Here is a 20,345-nt window from a genome sequence, read left to right on the forward strand (position 1 = left end):
AGAAACAGTTGAACGTCCGCGCTGTCTCTTACATTTTGCACTGAGCCGAGTGAGCTCGAACTCGCCGGAAGGATATTTCAGATAGTGTGCGGGGTGGTGGTCCGGCGAAATTCAACTGTTTCTGATCAGAATTCGGACATTGTGCGGCCGGGCTTAAACACTATTTTTAGGTAAGGGGAGGTACAGTTACAAACAAAGACTAAAATGTCTTAAATATTTTATCACGTGCTGGTTTAATAATATTTGAAACGCTTCTGTGGGAATTTGAATACATTAAACTTATTTTGACAGTTATGCACGAATAATTGACTACTAATAAAATGTATAAACTCATAATCAGGTCGTATTTGTTCATTCTGTTATTATTGTCAACCGCGACTTTATTATTTCATCACGTCTCAAATGTACAGTTTGATAGATTATAACTGGACACTGTTAAGCATTCGTGTACTAAGCCACAAAAAATTGCGTATTGAGTTATGAATGCAGTTATGCTCTTTAGATGATTTAGAATTTAGATTTTAGAACAAGACTGCATTCAAATTGTAACAACAAAAAAATTGTGGGTTAGGAGTTAGGACACTAATGCTTAACAGCGACCATTTCCATGGATTAGGTAAATAAAGATGTTAAAAATTAAATAAGTATTTAATTTATTAGATAAAAGGTATAGCGACAAAAACAAAGCACAGTTAAATGAAATACATAAAAGAAACACTAATAATATAAAGGCAACATTTTGTGTGTATGTAACTATGTACTATGTAGCTACTAACAGAGACTGTATACAGAGGTTCCCAAACTTATTTTTTCTACTGCCCACTTTAAGAACAAATTATATTTTAGCGCCCTCATTGTTTTAATTTAAAATGCATCCTGATGAAATAAATCACCCTCCCCCCAAGCCTCTACATAACGCACCCATTTTTTTCTGGATCCCACACGGCGCCCTCCAGACCTTTAGCGCCCACAAGGGGGCGTTGTCGCCCACTTTGGGAAAGGCTGGTATATTATCTAGTCTACTACGAATAATAATAACTATTTATTATTGGTAGGTTTGTAGATCTATACTAATTCGCGCAAAAAATTGTGTGCTATTGAAATTCAGCATGGTAGTACCTAGTTATTGGAACCTGGATTAAATAAAAAAAAATAGAAAGTGTCATATTATCTATACATATAAAACTCAAAGGTGACTGACTGACATGGTGTTCTATCAACGCTCAGCTCAAACCACTGGACCGATCGGGCTGAAATTTGGCATGCAGGTAGATATTATGACGTAGGCATCCGTTAAGAAAAGATTTTGATCAATTCCACCTCCAAGGGGTTAAAATAGGGGATGAAAGTTTGTATATAATACTTCTTAACGTGAGCGAAGCCGCGGGCAAAAGCTCGTACTGTAATAAAAAATTAAGGCATTTACTAGGTTTCACCCGCATTTTGGCTAGATGTCATCGAACTTTACACAAATACTTTCGCTTTTACATATTATTCTAGATTGCAGTTGAAACATCGCTACATAATATTGAATGACCAATAATTGTTTCAATCCCAAATTCGTTCACGGCTCGTCAAATCGTCGGCGACTATACGTTCACAGTCGTGAAGTTAACACGACGACCGTCAATAATCGTCTGTCAATAATGGATTACGGGGAAGTGGCTACAATGATCTGCGAATTGACAGTAGCCTTGTGGCCTTGGCCACAGCGAATACCGATATTTGTCAACAATATGGCTTAAGGAAGTAATCCGAAGGTTTAGGTAAACTTAAATAGATCGAAACGAAACACAATGTAGCAGTCACGAAGGGCCACAACACGACACAGCGCTGCGGCGTCGTATCGGAAAAAAAACGATAAGGATCTTTTAAGATGAACGTAGATTTTTAAGATGGGATGCTGCAACGTTATGTTGTAGCTTGGCCCGAAGCACAGAATATATAATAGTACTCCGCAGAATATGGGAGATCCATGCTTCGGCACGAATAGGCCGGCTCGACCGGAGAACCGGAGTTCTCACAGAAAACCGGCGTGAAACAGCGCTTGCGCTGTGTTTCGCCGAGTGAGTGAGTTTACCGGAGGCCCAATCCCCTAACCTATTCCCTTCCCTGCCCTCCCCTATTCCCTTCCCTTCCCTACCTTCCCCTATTCCCTTACCTTCCCTACCCTCCCCTATTACCCTATTCCCTCTTAAAAGGCCGGCAACGCACTTGCAGCTCTTCTGATGCTGCGAGTGTCCATGGGCGACGGATGTTGCTTTCCATCAGGTGACCCGTTTGCTCGTTTTCCCCGTTTATCTCAAAATAAAACTTACGCCCGAAGTGCGAGGCTAGTCAGAATAACGCGTGTATGCCACTGGCAACATAAGTGCGTTGCGGCACAATAGACATAACGACCAGTAGTTCGACTGCAAAGAGACGGACAGGTTTCAATATCTGTCAAATTCGTCGGGTTTCACTAGGATTATGAACGGAATGTGCCTCGCGCTGGCTGATATAATAAATTTTTAAATATTAAAAATAAAGTTTTCAAAATTGGATTCTGACAATTTTAATCGCATGTGCCAAAACACAAACAACAATACGACCAAAGAGGAACACGTCCAGCGAATATGTCATAGTTTTAAATTCGTAGGTAACAAGTTAACAACCCTAGCGATGATTTTCGTCATAATACGTCAAATTTAAAAATTTCAACATCAGTTCTAAGTCGGTATACTCTGTCTATCTGTCTACTCTGGTTGCGGCGACGCGCGATAACACAATATTAAACAGCGGTAGCGTACCGCGTTTGATCCTCTCACTTTAGATACGTTTAGTATTTTTTGTGTGCGCCCGTAGCTCGGAAATGTTAAAATGTTTTTCAACGTATTTTTTTCTACGGTATCTACTTTTTTTGACGTAACATGCATCGTTTAGATTCTTTACAATTGATTTACAATATTTTGTGGGTAGTAACTACTATATATAATTTAAAATTTCCCGCATACCAAGCAACGTTTTGGTTTAAATCTTATTATTTCTGTCTTATTACTGTATTTACTTTTTTATAAGCCTAAAAATCTAGTTTACATTGCAATGTGACACGGCGATGCGATGCATTTTTAAATGACCCATTCTGAACATTTTTTAATGTGTTAATTCAATGTATATTTTAATGTCACAACAAAATTGAATTAACACATTGAATTAACATATTAAAAAATGTCTCATTCAGTACATTTCGTGACGTTGAAATGCCAAACCCAACTATTTCATATTTTTGCAATATCGGTTAAAACATACGCGCATATAAATCCGTCAAATGCTACTGCCGGCGCTCGCCGCAGCGCGTCGACGGTCCGAGATCTACTATCCGTCAAAACACCGCGTCCGACAAAGCAACGCAATATGGCATAATATTAAACGAAGCAATATGGCTTCGTCTGAAAGACCACACGCTATTAATACAAATAATTTCAGACATTTTAAAAGACCATTCTCTGCCAACAGTTAATTTAAATTTTAAACCCCTTTTTAAGAGCTTACTTTTTGTTATGAAATAAGGCGAATGCGAATAACGAAGTGTCATTAATATTTAATAGATCCCCCGGGGGCTAACATGTGTTTGTACCCCGTCCCGAAAGAAAGTCAAAGATAAATTAAGCCAGACCCTCATTAGGGACATAACTCGAGACCATAATACAGGATGAGCGGGATTGCACTTGACAGTGTGTGTGTGGTCTTGTGTGAAGTCAAGTGGGTTTTTGTGAGTCACATATTTTTTCTCGAAACTCAAAGGATCTCTGTATCAGCAGAGCAAAATCAGTTCAGCGGTTTGGGCGGGGAGAGGTAACAAACAGACTGACACGTTTCCACATTTATACAGGGTGTAACAAAACTAAGTGATAGCAATTTAGGGTGTGGATGTGTTCCTCATAGAGAGTTCACTATGAAAGTAGCAGCGCTGAAAGAGCAATTTTTTTTTTCACTTTTGTATGGGGAAACTCGTAGAGCTGGGGCGCTTGCCTCTGTATGAGGAACACAATATACACACCCTAAAGTATTATCACTTAGTTTTGTTACAGCCTATACAGAGTGTAACAAAAATAAGTGATAATACTTTAGGGTGTGTATGTGTTCCTTGTAAAGAGTTCACTGTGAAAGTAGCAGCGCTGAAAGACCAAATTTTTTTTTCACTTTTGTATGGGCAAGCGCCCGAACGTCACGAGTTTCCCCATACAAAAATTTGGTCTTTCAGCGCTGCTACTTTCACAGTGAACTCTCTATAAGGAACACATACTCACTCTAAAGTTTGTATAATACGAGATGACGCCCGCAACTCCGTTGCGCCAAAACTCGTTTTTCGCGCGGGAACCTTCGATCACCGTAAATTTTTCCGGGATAAAAAGTATCCCAATTCCCATGTCCTTTCCCGGGACTCAATGTTTAAGCCTGAAGAGGTAACAGACAGACAGATATATAATATTAGAATGGATTTATATACTAGCAATTTGAACAAAATCTTCCAAGATTAACTAACTTTACTTCTTTTGTTTAGCTAAATCATTGTTATAATTGGTGTGAAGTATTTTTGTTTCGACTATACGTATTGTATGTCAAAATTATGTAAATATATTACTTAAATAAAAAGTGGCAATAATTCAAAATAATTATATTTAATTTATAAACAAAAACAATTGAAGGTCGCCATGAGTTTTATGTCTTGGAGTTATCTACATAATGGTTTAAACTCAGACCAATTAAAGTAAGAAGTTTAAGTAAATTCCCCCAACATTTTTGGAGCAGTCAGTGTGTGAGCTGATGATGATGAATAATTGCTTAGAACACTCTCGATAATGCCTTCAAAGCAGAGGGCACTACTAGGACATACAGTAAACTGTAAAGTGTAAACTATCCGACCAAAATCCGATATGTTGCACACGTGACATCAGAACTGAGAATATTAACAGAAACTTTGTCAAAGGTCGAACTTAATATCTCGTTTATTGACTATGCTGGCGAACAGACAGACATGATATTTTAAATAATATTAGGACGGTTTGTTCTCTTTCATTATTTCAACTCAAAAGCGAATCAGAGTACGAAATTGGGGCTCTCATAAATATGAAAATGAAACAATAAGTAAGCCGCAATTTGTAGATCGTGATATTTTTATTTAGGTCTTATTCCTCCTAATTTTTTGGAGAATAATACGACAAAGGTCAGAGAACACTGTACACTGAATCGGAAACGTACTTCGACGTAATGACTATTATGATATGAGTGCACGAATTTGCGCTTCACGTCTAGTAAAATCTTATCTTATATCTTTAAACGAGCAATTCTTGTATATAATATTACGTATATTGTACCTATGTTATATATATGTAATTGGAATCTCGGAATCGGCTCCAACGACTTTCATGAAATTTAGTATATAGGGGGTTTCGGAGGCGATAAATCGATCAAGCTAGGAATCATTTTTAGAAAATGTCATTTTATTCGTCTTTTATCGAATACCGTGCAAAGCTCGGTCAAATAGCTAGTCATATTTAAAGCTAGCATGCATACTTGCAAGTCTTTACTCAGAAGATTTTTCTGAGTAATATTATACGTCTGACCTAAGTTTTAAAATATAAGACATAACTAATATTCTTTTAAAATATGACATTTAAATCCAGTAGACTGTAGGTCAAAGTTTTAAAGTACCAACATTATTGCAGCTTACATAGTTTTTAAAATATCCACACTCAATCTAAGTTAGGTCGTTATTCGGCGGAAGCCGGGCGGTAAATCTTGGCTAACCGCCTCTCCTCTTGTTTTACCAATTGACACAAGTCGTTATAGATAACAGAATTTAGTACACGTATATTTTCGGAAGTTTTAGGACGTTGTAGGCGTTAGTTTATATTGCAGATGCAACTCAAAATTTAAAGCCTTTTGTAAAAATTGTATCATTTTCTGTAGAAAATAAAGTTAGAAAAGCTGCATTCATCGCGTCTCGGTGTGACGGGCCCTAAATTATTGTGTAGGGACACTTAGGACCTATCCACTTTTTCCGCGACTCCATACGCACAAAATTCTGCGGGAACAGTACATTTCTACGCTATTACAACTATCTTTATTCGTGGTACTTTACTTTTACTGAACCAGTAGTTCAGCATAATGATGATGATAATGAAAATCACACGACATCCAGTGACCTCTCGGTGATAAGCGCCCTGACCTTGCTTCTCGTTATCACCAGGAAATGCACTTGACCACACAACAGGGGTTTGTGACGTCACACCCTGAACCAGATTTCACCCACCTCGACTCGTCACAGACTGGTTTGAGAAGCTCCCGACGCCGAAGGTGCTTCTAAAGGCCTAATTACGCCGAACGAGTCGAGTGGCGAGACAGTATCCTCGGCCAAGCACATATATGATTATATGCAGCCGAGTGATTAGCCGAGAGCACTGTCTCGCCACACGATAACGGACAGACAGACAGACAGACTTTCGCATATTTTATAATATTAGTATGGATATTCAACAAGAAGATATTCCTTCACCATGTTACCTAAATAAGAATATGATGCCATAACACGACTTTCCCAATGTGGGCGACAACGCCTCCTTGTGGACGCTGAAGGTCTAAAGGGGGGCAGTACCCAGAAAAATAATGAGGGCGTTGTGTAGAGGCTTAGGGGGTGATGTGAAATACATCACCCCCTAAGCCTCTACACAACGCCCTCATCTGGATGCATTTTAAATTGAAACAACGGGGGCGCTAAAACATAATTTGTTTTCAAAGTGGGCAGTAGACAAAATAAGTTTGGGAACCCCTGCCATAATATGTAGCTCTACGTCAAAAATTCAACACTCATAGTGCATTTCTTTGGTATGCGTTTCTTTCCACAACTTTAAGCAACTTAATCAGAATTTAACCTAACTTCAACAACAAATTTTAACCAACTTAAAACATAATTATGTGAGATATTTATCCCAAAATCTGTATATTAGCACATTAATTATTCTGTGCTTGTAAATTAGTCCATTAATAATGTATACTGTGTTAAAATTGTGTATCCCGAACATTATCATACAAGCGGGCAGGCCGCCAAGTCCTTTCATTTCTTCATACGAATTTTGACCTATTTACTAGTGTTTACAACAATATGATGTTGTTAAATAATTTTTATTTTTAAATTAAAATAGTATTTTACCACCTTGAGACATGTTAGTTATTATTTGTGTTAATTTTTTTTATATGAAATAAGGGGGCAAACGAGCAAACGGGTCACCTGATGGAAAGCAACTTCCGTCACCCATGGACATTCGCAGCATCAGAAGAGCTGCAGGTGCGTTGCCGGCCTTTTAAGAGGGAATAGGGTAACAGGGGAGGGTAGGGAAGGGAATAGGGTAGGGGATTGAGCCTCCGGTAAACTCACTCACTCGGCGAAACACAGCGCAAGCGCTATTTCACGCCGGTTTTCTGTGAGAACGTGGTATTTCTCCGGTCGAGCCGGCCCATTCGTGCCGAAGCATGGCTCTCCCACGTATAAAATAATTGCTGTTATTTTAAATTCACAAACGTAACATTTATTAATTAGACAACGGCCGCAACTCCTTTGCGCCAAAATTCGTTTTTCGCACAAGAACCGCATTATTTTTGGGATAAAAGTACTCTAAGTCCTTTCTCGGGTCTCAAAGTATATCTTTACCTCAACAAAATTGGTTCAGCGGTTTGGGGGTGAAGAGGTAATTTAGACAGGCAAAATTTCGCATTTTTAATATTGGTATGGATAGGTACAATACTAGATAAAAATTGAGCATACACAAATCACAGCTGACATCCATCATCATTCATGAGCGAATCATTCATAAACGAATATGCTAGTACGGTAGCCCCATTATAAAACAGATTTTTTTTTATTACTTTCAAGCAAATTTTTTGTGAGTAGCTTCATTTTGATAAAACGAACAACATTTTTATTTGCAAAAAATCTCAAAAGTGGTTGCTAAAAGAGATAGAAAGGATTTCCTACTTTGAATTGATGGTCCTTAAATATGAATTGTTCTATTTGTAATACAATGTTACTCTTAAATTATATAGGGTTTGGTAGTCAACCAAGTATTACAGAACCCAATAACGGATCCCTAACGAGCTGATTTTTTGTATATTGATAGGTTAATAGTTATATAATATAAGAGTAATATTGTCAAAGTATAAAATCCTTTCTATTTCTGTTAGCTACCACTTTCAAGATTTTTCGCAGATAAAAATGTTGTTCGTGTTATAAAAATGAAGCTACTCATAAAAAATTAGCTTGATAGTAATAAAAAAAATGTTCTAGGCTTAGATAAATCATTGGTCTCGCGCGCGCGCTCGACTAGATACCGCGCTGTATAGAAAACATAGATTCCCGAATGCGGCACCTCAATATTGTAGTGTGTGTAAAACAATGCACAAATATTGTTGTTTGCGTAGATAATCGGGTTGCCAGATACGTGACTGGTGCCCAATCAATGGGGCAAAATTTGTTGCTGTGGTCTTGTAATTTATTATTATTGTATAGTAAGTGCTGATTTTTCAATCACCAGATAAACTTTACCATTGGAATAAAGTCCATTCGAAAAGAATGCGATAAAATAACAACGTTGTTTAGGTCAACGAAATATAATGGGTACAATATTGATGAGAAAACAATACATAAGAATGAGTCATAAAAAAGCAAATGTTAAATTTGTTTTCTCATTTGTTACTGTATTGTGTACTTACATAAAATATAAACTGTATTTAAGATTTTTATTATAATATGATACTCACAATTCATTTTTATTAATACCTACACATTCATGATCCAGGAACTTTGAAAACTTTTTGTTCCGTTGGCGGGATTCGAACCAGCTACCCTAGCTAGAGATTTCAATGCGCTCATCCACTCAGCCACTATGTATATATAAAAAAAAATAAGATATAATAAATAAATAAATAAAAATCACAATCTCAAAAAAATTTTGGAATTTTTAGTTTATGGTAATTGGCAACACTGATCATCAAGCTGTACTCCGATCCGAATTTTCAGGTTTATATTATTTTTCTGTGTTTATGACGATTTATATAAGTAATATTTACTGATGGTATGTGATGCCAGTACCTTTCTTGTTTCTTGTAGTGTTATTATTGCATAGTCTCACTACGCAAATTGGCATTTTGCTACGGACGTAACTTAAAATTTCGAAAATTATCGACACATCTACCTCACCCGAAGCTTGCGGCGCGACTGGTGCGGTTACGCCCGATGAGGCGTATTATTTGTTGCCGCATTTTTCAAGTACTCCGACGGTACTTATCTAGTCGTAGCGCGAGCGCGAGACCAATCATTCATCTAAGGTTCTAGGGTTCCCGTAATATGCCATGACTGTAGATGTTCGTAATGGCTTGTATCCATCTTGGCCAACGTGAAGAATCATACACAATCACACGCCATATTTACTTGTATTTGGCACAAAGCCTAATTAAAATCTTGTGTTCAGAAGGGCGTACACACGAACTGCGAACATATTAATTTGTGTGTGTGAATAATTAAAGCGGTGTGCGTTTTGATGTTCTGGAAGGTTCATGTCATGAAATATTCAGCCTGACCTCTCGGTCCAGTCTAAATATTTGATGGCTGCAGCTTTCAATAAGAAAATAGTACGAGTACGATAGGTGCTTGAATAACTTAGGTTGCACTCAGGATTGCAATCTGTGCCTGTATGTATTATCGATTGGATAGTAGATAGTAGGATCACTAAGCTAAGGAATCGATTGATTTTTGAGGCTCGGCGGTTAAAGGGTTAAGATTATGAAGCAAAAAAAAATCTATTCGTAAACACAATTGACGCGATCATGTCGTTTGTAAAATTACTATCAACTAAATATGCAAATACTTAACTATAAGCATTTTCTTTACCATTTGGCCTTCTATAACCTATTCCAGATAATCCATATTTCCATACTTACTTAATTTTATAAATGCGAAAGTGTGTCTGTCTGTCCGTCTGTCTGGTGGTCTGTCTGTATGTGTGTCTGTCTATTTACCTCTTCACGCCGAAACCACTGAACAGATTTTGATTAAATTTGGTATGGAGATATTTTGAGTCCCGGGAAATTACATAGGATAATTATGATCCCGAGAAAACGGACTTGCGGGCACCAACTTACTAGTTACTATACTATTTCAATACTACTGTATAGTATTATAGTTAAGACATTGAGCCAGCGTCTTGGGCCAACGTGTGGAGTACGGAATGTCACCTCCAACTTATGGCCATGTTGGCCCAATGAGCTGGCTCGATGCGTTGGTTCAATGTGCAGAGCGGGCTGGGTACGTTTCACATGAGCTGCTTTGCGAGGAACGTTTCTGAGATCCAATATAATCGCTTTAATTGCCTAACTTAGCTCAGTCCATCGATTCTATTGGATCTTAATCTCTGTCAATTTCAGCACAGTGGAAACGCAGACTTGAACATGACTAACACGGCAATTGTTTAATCAACATGTCACAGAATTCAACAACCTATAATAATATATAATAATAATATCTATGGACGCTTCACACCACGTCAGTCTGGCCCCGTGGTAAGTACCCGAAGGACTTGTGTTACGGGTACCAGACAACGGAAATATATTTAATACTTTTATACTATACATATATTTAAGATTTTTATTATATGATACACATATATAATACACATCCATGACCCAGGAACTTTGAAAACTTTTTGTTCCATCGGCGGGATTCGAACCCGCGACCCCCGGCTTGAGCTACCAACAGCCCACCAACTGAGCCACAGAGGTCGTCGTATAAACCTATAAACATAACATAACCTATAAACAACACACATTTCCGCTAAAATAAGGAAACCGTACAACTAGAATTGCTCGGTTATATACGATAATGGACATGTTTATTTAATTGAACCTACCTCCTTGATTGGACATCAAATTGTAATGACAAGACGTTGTCAATTGAAAAACAAAATGGCGGATACCCAAAATTGTATTGTTAATTTAAAATCATCTAAAACTCATGAAAACCAATGAAAAGTCGTTACGCCTTTTGCAAGGTTTGATAAACGGCATCTCCATGTTGGACCATAGTGAACCTACAGAAGCGATTATACGAACGTGTATTTGAATGTATATTTGTCCATGATCGCCTATGATTGACGGCCATTGTGCATGTTGTAAATAGCTTCTCAATCTTTGTTATCCATCATGAAGTAACGTGGACAGAGAGACGTAAAAATTTTGGCCACATTGGCATGCCTTACGAAAAAATCTTGAAATTTGAAAAGACCACAAAACCTAAACAACAATGTAAATACATGGTTTTCAATTTGATTTGTAGTTTCCAAATTTAAAAATGCGAATTCATAATATTGCTATTAGCTAATGAGTAAACATTTAAACCATTGAATTCCAGTTTAAAGTTTAATAGATTGGCGCAATCAAACAAGAATATAAACCGTTAAAATTTATTGAACGTAAACATTCTAAAATTACGGTAATAAAATTATTATAGAGTCGTATTATTTACTTGTATAATTTATTGACGTACATAAAATAACTTCCGGACATGTTATTTGAGTAATAAAATCGACAGCTCAGTAAGTAGTTTTGATTTATTACCTTCAGTCTGAGCTCTAAACCTTAGAGTGCGTTTACACGGTCAGTCTAGTATCAGTTCAGTCAATCAGTCTAAGCATAATTTCACCAACGTCTATTAGAACAGCTTGTTAAAATGCATGTCTTCTCTTTCATTCAAATGAAAAACGAAAGAGGTAACGTGACACTAATTCGAGCATTAACTTTAACAGTCGTTGGTGAAATTGGGCCTAAGAAAGGCTCGATTTACATGCGTCCGCACTCCGCGCGAACGAGCGGTTTGGCCGCTGCATCATGAGATCACAAGCAATTGTACCTAAGCAGCGCCAAGGCCCACGACCACGCCGCTATCTAATCTCGTTGTGTAGCGACCAAAACCGCGCGTTCGCGCCGCGCCGCCTCGCCGCCCGCCGTATATCTACATCAGCATAATAAATTCGAATACAGTAATTAAAGTCAATTGCCGTGAAATAAGCATTATACTGCAATCATTTTATTGGTTTAATAAAAACGCAAATAAACCAGAGAACTTATTAATTTTGCTTACTTATAGATTTTGAATACACTTTTAAGTATTTTCGAGAATTTTTAAAGTTTTTCTTCATTTCCTCATTTTCTTAAAAATCTAAGTATTAGATACTTTCATTCCTTGCCTACTAAATACAAAGTTTAAAATGGAAACAATAATATTTCTGCTGAGCGATCTTAAACTTATATCATCCATACGTCTTACTAATAAATGCGAAAGTGTGTTTGTCTGTCTGTAACCTCTTCACGCTTAAACCGCTGAATCGATTTTGCTGAAATTTGGTATGGAGATACTTTGAGTCCCAAGAAAGGACATAGGATTGAATCCCTGTCAAAAACTTGTCATTTTCTATACAAAGCCGAGTTTGACAACATCTGACACCTTATTGTCAATCGCGGTTTATATAGAAAATGACAAGTTTTTGACAGGGAGTACCGCCCAGTTACGACGAGTGAACCTTAAGACTAGTATACAATATAATAATTATGGTTGCATGATACTTATAGGTATGTTATGTGTTCCGTATATGTATTACACCTTGACGATGCATATTAAAATGTCATTACAGCGAATGACTATGATTAAAGTAATCGTCAGTAAGCTGCGCATTTACCTGCATGTCCTACAAATTACAATGGGCTCAATAACGTGATTATGAGAAATATCTACAGCTCTTGAAATATTCAAACAGCGAATAACTATACAAGGTCTACGGTCTTTGACTGGAATATTGGGAAAGTGAAATTAAAGATTACAACGAATGTATTTTTTTTTTATATTGTACTCGTATTAACAAGGGGGCAGGTATCCGACCGAAGCATTATAAGATTAACAAGTTAACACCTAAACCCAAGCCTCGATCTCAGCTAATGTGTAAACTGTAGTCATAATAATTTAAACTTGGGAGATCCATGCTTCGGCACGAATGGTCCGGCTCTACCGGATAAATACCACGTTCTCACAGAAAACCGGCATGAAACAGCGCTTGCGCTGTGTTTCGCCGAGTGAGTGAGTTTACCGGAGGCCCAATCCCCTAACCCCTACCCTATTCCCTTCCCTACCCTCAACTATTCCCTTACCCCCCCCCCCTTTTAACCTTTTCCCTCTTAAAATGCCGGCAACGCACTTGCAGCTCTTCTGATGCTGCGAGTGTCCATGGGCGACGGAAGTTGCTTTCCATCAGGTGACCCGTTTGCTCGTTTGTCCCCTTATTTCATAAAAAAAAAAATATTATCAGGGCGAGCAAAGCCAGCCCTAGTACTTTTGTGGTACTTTTGTAGCACTTTTGTGGTACACTTTACTGAAAAACTATCACGCCTATTCTTTAACATAGTAATTTTAAATTATAATTTTTATGTAGATATATGTTATCATCGGTCTGTGAAGGGTTGGTTACCTACTATACAAATATTTAAAAAACTGCCTTAAAGATTATTACCAAGCAGAAAAACGACGCGAGCCCTCACAAAGCTCGGCTTTTAGCTAGTTATTATTATTGGTACGAGTGCCCTTCGTAGTCGGTCAAAGAGATATTTTTACTTTTAATTTTTGAGCCATGCTATGGTTTTGTTTCTGTCGTTCTAAGTTACGGCGCGGGCAAATGACAAATTTCACAGTAGTCAATGGGTAATTTGAACACGGTGGCGGACATTTTGTTACACAAATCTGGGATATTGTTGATCTCCGCCATATTTCAGACGACCGAATAATTCAATTGTTTACGAAACAAATGATCGCGACCGAAGATATTATTTTTGTATGTTTGCTGACAATCTCAAGTCTCAACGTCTATTATTTTAGATTTCAAATAAACCGATAGGGCGATTATTGCGACAGCTATACAACAGGCGTTGGACAGCAGATACAACACAATATCAGCTGCAGTACAATAGACAAAACTAACCAGTAGGCCAACTTCGAACAAGCTGACAAATCGGTTCGTTGTACCACGTGGTACCGCTGCGAGCATGCTCCTGCGGGGCTAAAATGGTGACATTTAGCAATTCCTCTCAATCAATTCAGCAAATGAATTGTCAAAACTGTCCAACTGACAAATGTCAAATTAGTACGAATTATTAGACATGAATTGCAAGCAGACTTGCATTTTGCGATTTTAAAAAAATGAATCATGTTATGATTCATAATAATATGATTCTCCAAAGCGACAATTTTAGTCTCGCTGCTCAACAACGGAGTGTTACAGCACGCGCCAGCAGTCAATAATATTATGTGACATACTACAACAAACCTATCTTTGATAATATACACTTCGTCGACCTACTGGTTGGTTCTGTCTATTGTGCAGCAGATATTCTGCAAAATCTGCTATTAATCGCCTGTTACTCTCATAAGATAATCAGTAATCACCCTACGGACCGTAGACACATTTCAATGAAATACGGCCCATGTTCTTCCCTCTGGTCTAGTTACATCAAAATATTCCTTCCTCATTACGATAATATTATGTATTCCTAATAGTACCTAACTTATGATCTGTATACAACAATATGTGCATCCCAAATCTACGGGGGCGTCCACGACTCAAGTGGGAGAGCCATGCTTCGGCACGAATGAGCCGGCCCGACCGGAGAAATACCACGTTCTCGCAGAAAACCCGCGTGAAACAGCGCTTGCGCTGTGTTACGCCGAGTGAGTGAGTTTACCGGAGGCCCAATTCCCTTCCCTACCCTCCCCTATTTCCTTCCCTTCCCTACCCTCCCCTATTACCCTATTCCCTCTTAAAAGGCCGGCAACGCACCTGCAGCTCTTTTGATGCTGCGTGTGTCCATGGGCGACGGAAGTTGCTTTCCATCAGGTGACCCGTTTGCTCGTTTGCCCCTTTATTTCATAAAAAAAAAATCTAATCTTACGTTGGAGTAAGGGGGGTCTCAGGCCTCAGCGATAAAATAGGTACCATTTTTGTTACTTTTGTATGGGCAAGGGCCCGAGGGTCACGAGTTTCCCCATACAAAAGTGATTTTTTTTGTCTTTCAACGCTGCTACTTTCACAGTGAATTCTCTACAAGGAACACGTACGTACCCTAAAGTATTATCACTTAGTTTTGTTACACCCTGTATTATGTCATCGACATATTTTAATGAGAACACCTATTTTAGCTTGATAAACGGACAGAATCGATTAAGTAGAACGAAGCAGCTCTAATGTTGCTTTAAAATAATTAAACAGCTTTTTAGCTTTTTATCTAGTTTAGTAGGTATAATATAATGGTTTAACTTTCGCATTATAAAAGTCGTAAAACTTTGCAGTTTTATCACGTAGTAAAACTCTCGTTGATAAGTAATAAGTAATAACTTGCCTCCTTTCAGCCGAGTGAAAAATAAAAATATTTTAAAATATTTGTCCCACTTTGAACAGATTGATTGATCAATTGTTATTGTTGAAACCTTTTATACAAAACTAGATGACGCCCGCAAAAATTCGTTTAATGCACGGGAACCGTACATTTTTCCTGGTGAAAAAGTATCCTATGTCCTTTTACGGGACTCAAAGTACCTCTATACCAAATTTCAGCAAATTCAGTTCAGTGGTTTGGGCGTGAAAAGCTAAAAGATATACACACTTTCGTATTTCTAATATTAGTGTGGTTGTCTTATATGGCTTTTTTTTAACTGGCTTTGACCCACCACTGTATCCCCTGTGTCGCCAGGATCGACAGCGGTATCCAACCACGAAAACCCTTTGATATGATCTCAGGGAGCCCGAGGGACATGCTAAAGCTGTCTTGGGACCTGCATCGAATTTAATCAGAAGATGATAGGAGGAGTAGGAAGTATACAGTTTTCCCTTCCCATAAAAAGCGGGAGACAGCAGAAAGTGGCAATGACCGAAAGTCAGAGAACAAAAGGGGAAGCACGGAGCACCACGGGAATAATAATTAATGTTAACTAGGACTACTAAGCTAGATCTAAGTTTATATTGGAATTATTTGTATTACACTGTTTCCATTAATAATTACGATTCCTACTGGAAACAGTGTATCAGTCAGTCAGTAGAAAATAGATGCTTTTTTTTATTTTCCGACTCGTGGTTACGCGAATGCGGTTTACCGCCTACTGGAACTGACGAATCGCTCTTATGGGTCGGATTAGGTTAAAAATAGACTGGAATAAATCTCGCTTACTTAATCCTCGCTAATGCGAGAATTAGATTGTTTTGATGCTTTTTGGATGTTTAGCGCTGTTCAATGTTAAGAATTTGTTGCTATTTTTTGTGGGGGGCTTAAATATTTCAAACTCTTTGTATTTTACTTACGCTTTTACTTCATTTCTGAGACTTCCTGTATGTTTGTTCAGCTTATTTAATAGGGTCCTGTTTCTTTTCTTTCTTAATAATTCTTCCTTTATCAAGGCTTATTAATAAAATAAGATTATAATTACAGGACTAACTAATCCTTGAATTGTACGTTGGAATATGGATTATGTAATAGTTGTTAACCTGTCTTATGCCCGGCTTCTGTGATTTTATGAAAGGAACTTTTATCTTTTCACTAGCTTTTTTGATTGGTTAATTTTTGCCCCAATCCAATCAAAAGCATTACTTTACATTAAGCAACAAATTTCCACATTTCTGAGACTTCGTAGTCCAGTCCAGTCCTTCAGACTAAATTAGACAGTTCCAAGCATTTAGGACATTTCCATCACTTCCCAATACTAAACGAGATCAAAGTACCTACAATAATTAATAACAATTCGGGGGTCGCACGCGCGGCCCTTCGGAGTTCGGTGAATCCTGTCAATCGCGATGCGGCCGGCGCGCAGAGCAGTCGCGCGTCGCGCGCTCTCCCGCGCGCTAGTGCAAATGTCTCCGCAAATACACTAAGTAAATACAGTGACAATGTGCTGTGAGGGTTTCAAAACTTACTTCTTTCGCAAACTACGGAAGTACACATGCGGACTCGCCGGCGAAAGTGAGTCTTAAAATGTAGTTCAGCTATTTATAACCGCGCAATCTGGAAGCATTTGACTTGTTAAGATGAACTTTCTAGAACTTATCACCTTTTCATTGGTGTCTAGACGTTTAGCGGGCCCTAGTACGTGTTCTTATTATAAACAAACTTTTGTTTTGCATGCGTGCGACTCGTGCGAACTTCACTACAATGTTAAGCGATAACACTGTTTCATTCAGTTATTTTTATTTGACTCATCACTTCTATATAAAGATTTATCATTATGTTTTTAATTATACATCTGAATCTTTATTATTAACTGTATTATCTAATAAGAGTACAATAATGTAAATATTCTTTCCCGACCTTCCGATGTTTTGTTTGATTTCTGTTCACAGTTCATAGAGTATATCAAGGTCATATTCAAATGGACCGAGCCGAATGCAAGTTTGGTGATTGTATTATTATTAACATTTAAGCCATTGTTGATTTTAAATACATCTGTGAATATAGACATTAGACATATATCGTCTTCATAAAACAAACTTATTAACTATTCCGTAAATTGATACAAATTAAAGTTGTTAATTAGTTCAGCTAGGGTTCGATCCTTTTTTAAGCCTCATTGATGTTTGTCATCTCTATTTATGTTTTTATATCCAAAACTTTACATTATGTCACAAGAACTCAGCCTTATTTTGGCATGAGTCATTACGCAAATGAATCTCTTACTTGCAGATGGCAAATTATGCAAATTGTAATTGTTTAGAGTCAAAGGCTTCAACTTTCTAATATCTAGAAAGGACATAATGTTAGGTACCTACCTATGCTAATATGTCTCCGAAAGCTGACTTCCGTATTACGTATGTCAAAAACACTATTTAAGATTGTCGCTCGCGATTTCTATGATGGAAAAAGTAATACTATTTCCAACATGGATATGCGCTTATTATAAATTGGATACGATTAAGATTATTATCTTTGTGGTCATGTTTAGGATGATATTTTATGTTAGAGCCTGGTTAATTCTTATACCCCTCGAACAATAACTAATTCTACCCTTACCCATCAAGTATATAATTAGTACCGTATTCTATGCCCTTACTGTCAAGTGTCAACTGATTCATTCATGGATATCTGAATCTGAAACATTTTTAGAGACTCTCTCTAAAAATGTTTCAGATTCTGCATAAGTTGCTGTAACTTTTTATTGTTGATCCACATCTTTAGTTTTGAAGTCTTCCGTTACAAATAGTTTTATTCTATATTTTTTGCTGACTATAAAACACACACTTTGAGTCATGTATGTCGTTCTTTTGTCCTTAAATGATACATCATGTGCAGACCACGTGGTGCGCATTGTTCTGCTGTACTCAACTGTAAAAGCATTTAGTCCGTTCACAGTTATTCTAACTCTGAGATGACCTTTATTCCAGCAGCACAAGAACCACTCTCATACAAACTCGAGGTACAAAACTACCTGTAGTTATACTTTTGAATTGAGCCATCAATGTGTTATTCAATATTTTATTTGACGTTTCTGCGCGTTCAGTTGTTTTTTACGTTTCAGTTGACAGATCAACACATTGACTCGTGCTTATCATGTCCTTATCTACCGGTCGATTTACCCCCTTGTTACATGGCTTAACCATTAAAGATAACCAATTTGAAACTTAGGGCCTGTTTCACCACTTACCGATAATGTGCCGGATAGGCTATCCACAACTTATTTGACAGATTCTCCATACTATATCTGTCAAGTTAAATTGTAGATAAACTATGCGGCACTTATTAGGAAGTGGTGAAACAGGCCCTTAATCTCTTCAGATTGTCCCATGACTACAAGCGATTATGATCATGAAGAGGAGCATAATACTAGGCTGCAATCACTGACTGCACAATCGTCTCTGGTCAAGGCTTGATTACACCTACCGAGGAGAATGGCGAGACAGTGCAAAAAGACAATTTGATTGCTGAGAGTACTGTCTCACCTCTCTACTCGGTAGGTGTAACAAGGCCATGAACGTTGATTGTGACTTCAAACAGCATCGTAATTACGATGACAATCATGGTTGTCCAACTCCATCATGGTCCAAGAGGAACAGAATACTCAGTAAAGGAAGCGGTAGGATATGACGGTACAAAATAAATATGGCTGAAGAAAATAAATTCAAATTCAGAACATCGAGATGACAGCTTTGTTCTCGCATGCTGTACATCAATAAACGCGACTACCAGATATTATCCAGTTAGTGAGCTATTCTCATCTCAGCGCGATAGCCGCCTGATTGATCTTGATACTTGCTTTAACGTTCTTGATACTTCAAATCAATGCAATCGCTAAGGACATTGACATCGTTGTTAGAACTGTCTGGAATAAATATGACATACTTAAATCATAATGCCCAGTTTCTGATTCTATTTGAATTTCATTAGCGCTTTTAATTGGCTAAAGTCAAAATAGTAACCAATCAGTGCTGTCAAAACTTCTGGATAGTAGTGCATGAAGTTTCTGTCATTAATATTCAAAACAAAGCAAATAATATTATCAAATAAGATGATGAAATAGATAGAAAGTAAAAAAAAAACAAACAAGTGATCAGATGACTAACCATTTGAGCTGAACTTTAGAGTTCACAGAACTCTTTAAATTTAAGTATTGACATTAGTTACTTTACAGTTTACTTTTGTCGAAACAAAACATAATAATATCGCGTCATACTACGGCGTATTATTATGCATTTATGGTTGCTTTTACTTGGGGAATTCTCCAAGCTGATAGCTGTTGCATAGAAATCCACGTGTGACATAATGTTTTTTTCTCAATTGAACAAGACGCATTGGCCTTGACACGGCGGCCAAACATTATCCTTTTGTCTCAATTGGCCAGTAATTGACTGGGGCATCTTAGATCTATTTCAAGACACACTTCACACTTATCCGTCAAACAATTTGCAGTGTAAGAGGGGGAATAAGTCATACATCCTAATTGTTATCAGGATATCCTATATATAAGCTAATTAGGAATATATTATTTTATTGATAAATCTATCTGGACCCTGTACACATTCCATAACATGTCAATGCAGTATGGACATGGAAAACATCGCAAGCGCCATGTGCACACGAAACCGGAAACGCCATGTCAAATACAACTTAACGAAATACCCGAAGTTTTTAATTTAAGTTAGTAAATTAAATTTGAAAATTGGTTAATTTTGTATATTTTTTTAAATTATGTTTAGTGAATTTGGTACTTACATTAACGTTTTAAAGATGATTACTTA

General features: G+C 37.5%; 1 protein-coding gene across 14 annotated transcripts in view; it reads left to right on the forward strand.

The window, feature by feature from the left end:
* The window catches only part of LOC121737157 (potassium/sodium hyperpolarization-activated cyclic nucleotide-gated channel 2), a 301,993-nt gene that overhangs the window by 210,413 nt on the left and 71,235 nt on the right, over positions 1–20,345 (forward strand). For 2 of the 14 annotated variants that reach the window (XM_042128742.1, XM_042128743.1), the window contains exon 1: positions 16,901–17,079. The exons of the other annotated variants lie outside the window; for them this stretch is intronic. In XM_042128742.1, the coding sequence (XP_041984676.1) occupies positions 17,007–17,079 (73 nt within the window). In that variant the 5' untranslated portion in view covers positions 16,901–17,006. Of the gene's footprint in view, positions 1–16,900; positions 17,080–20,345 lie in introns of those variants that run through there. 14 annotated transcript variants of the gene reach the window in all.

The sequence above is a fragment of the Aricia agestis genome, chromosome 20 (genome assembly GCF_905147365.1).
Source record: "Aricia agestis chromosome 20, ilAriAges1.1, whole genome shotgun sequence".
Lineage (NCBI taxonomy): Eukaryota > Metazoa > Arthropoda > Insecta > Lepidoptera > Lycaenidae > Aricia > Aricia agestis.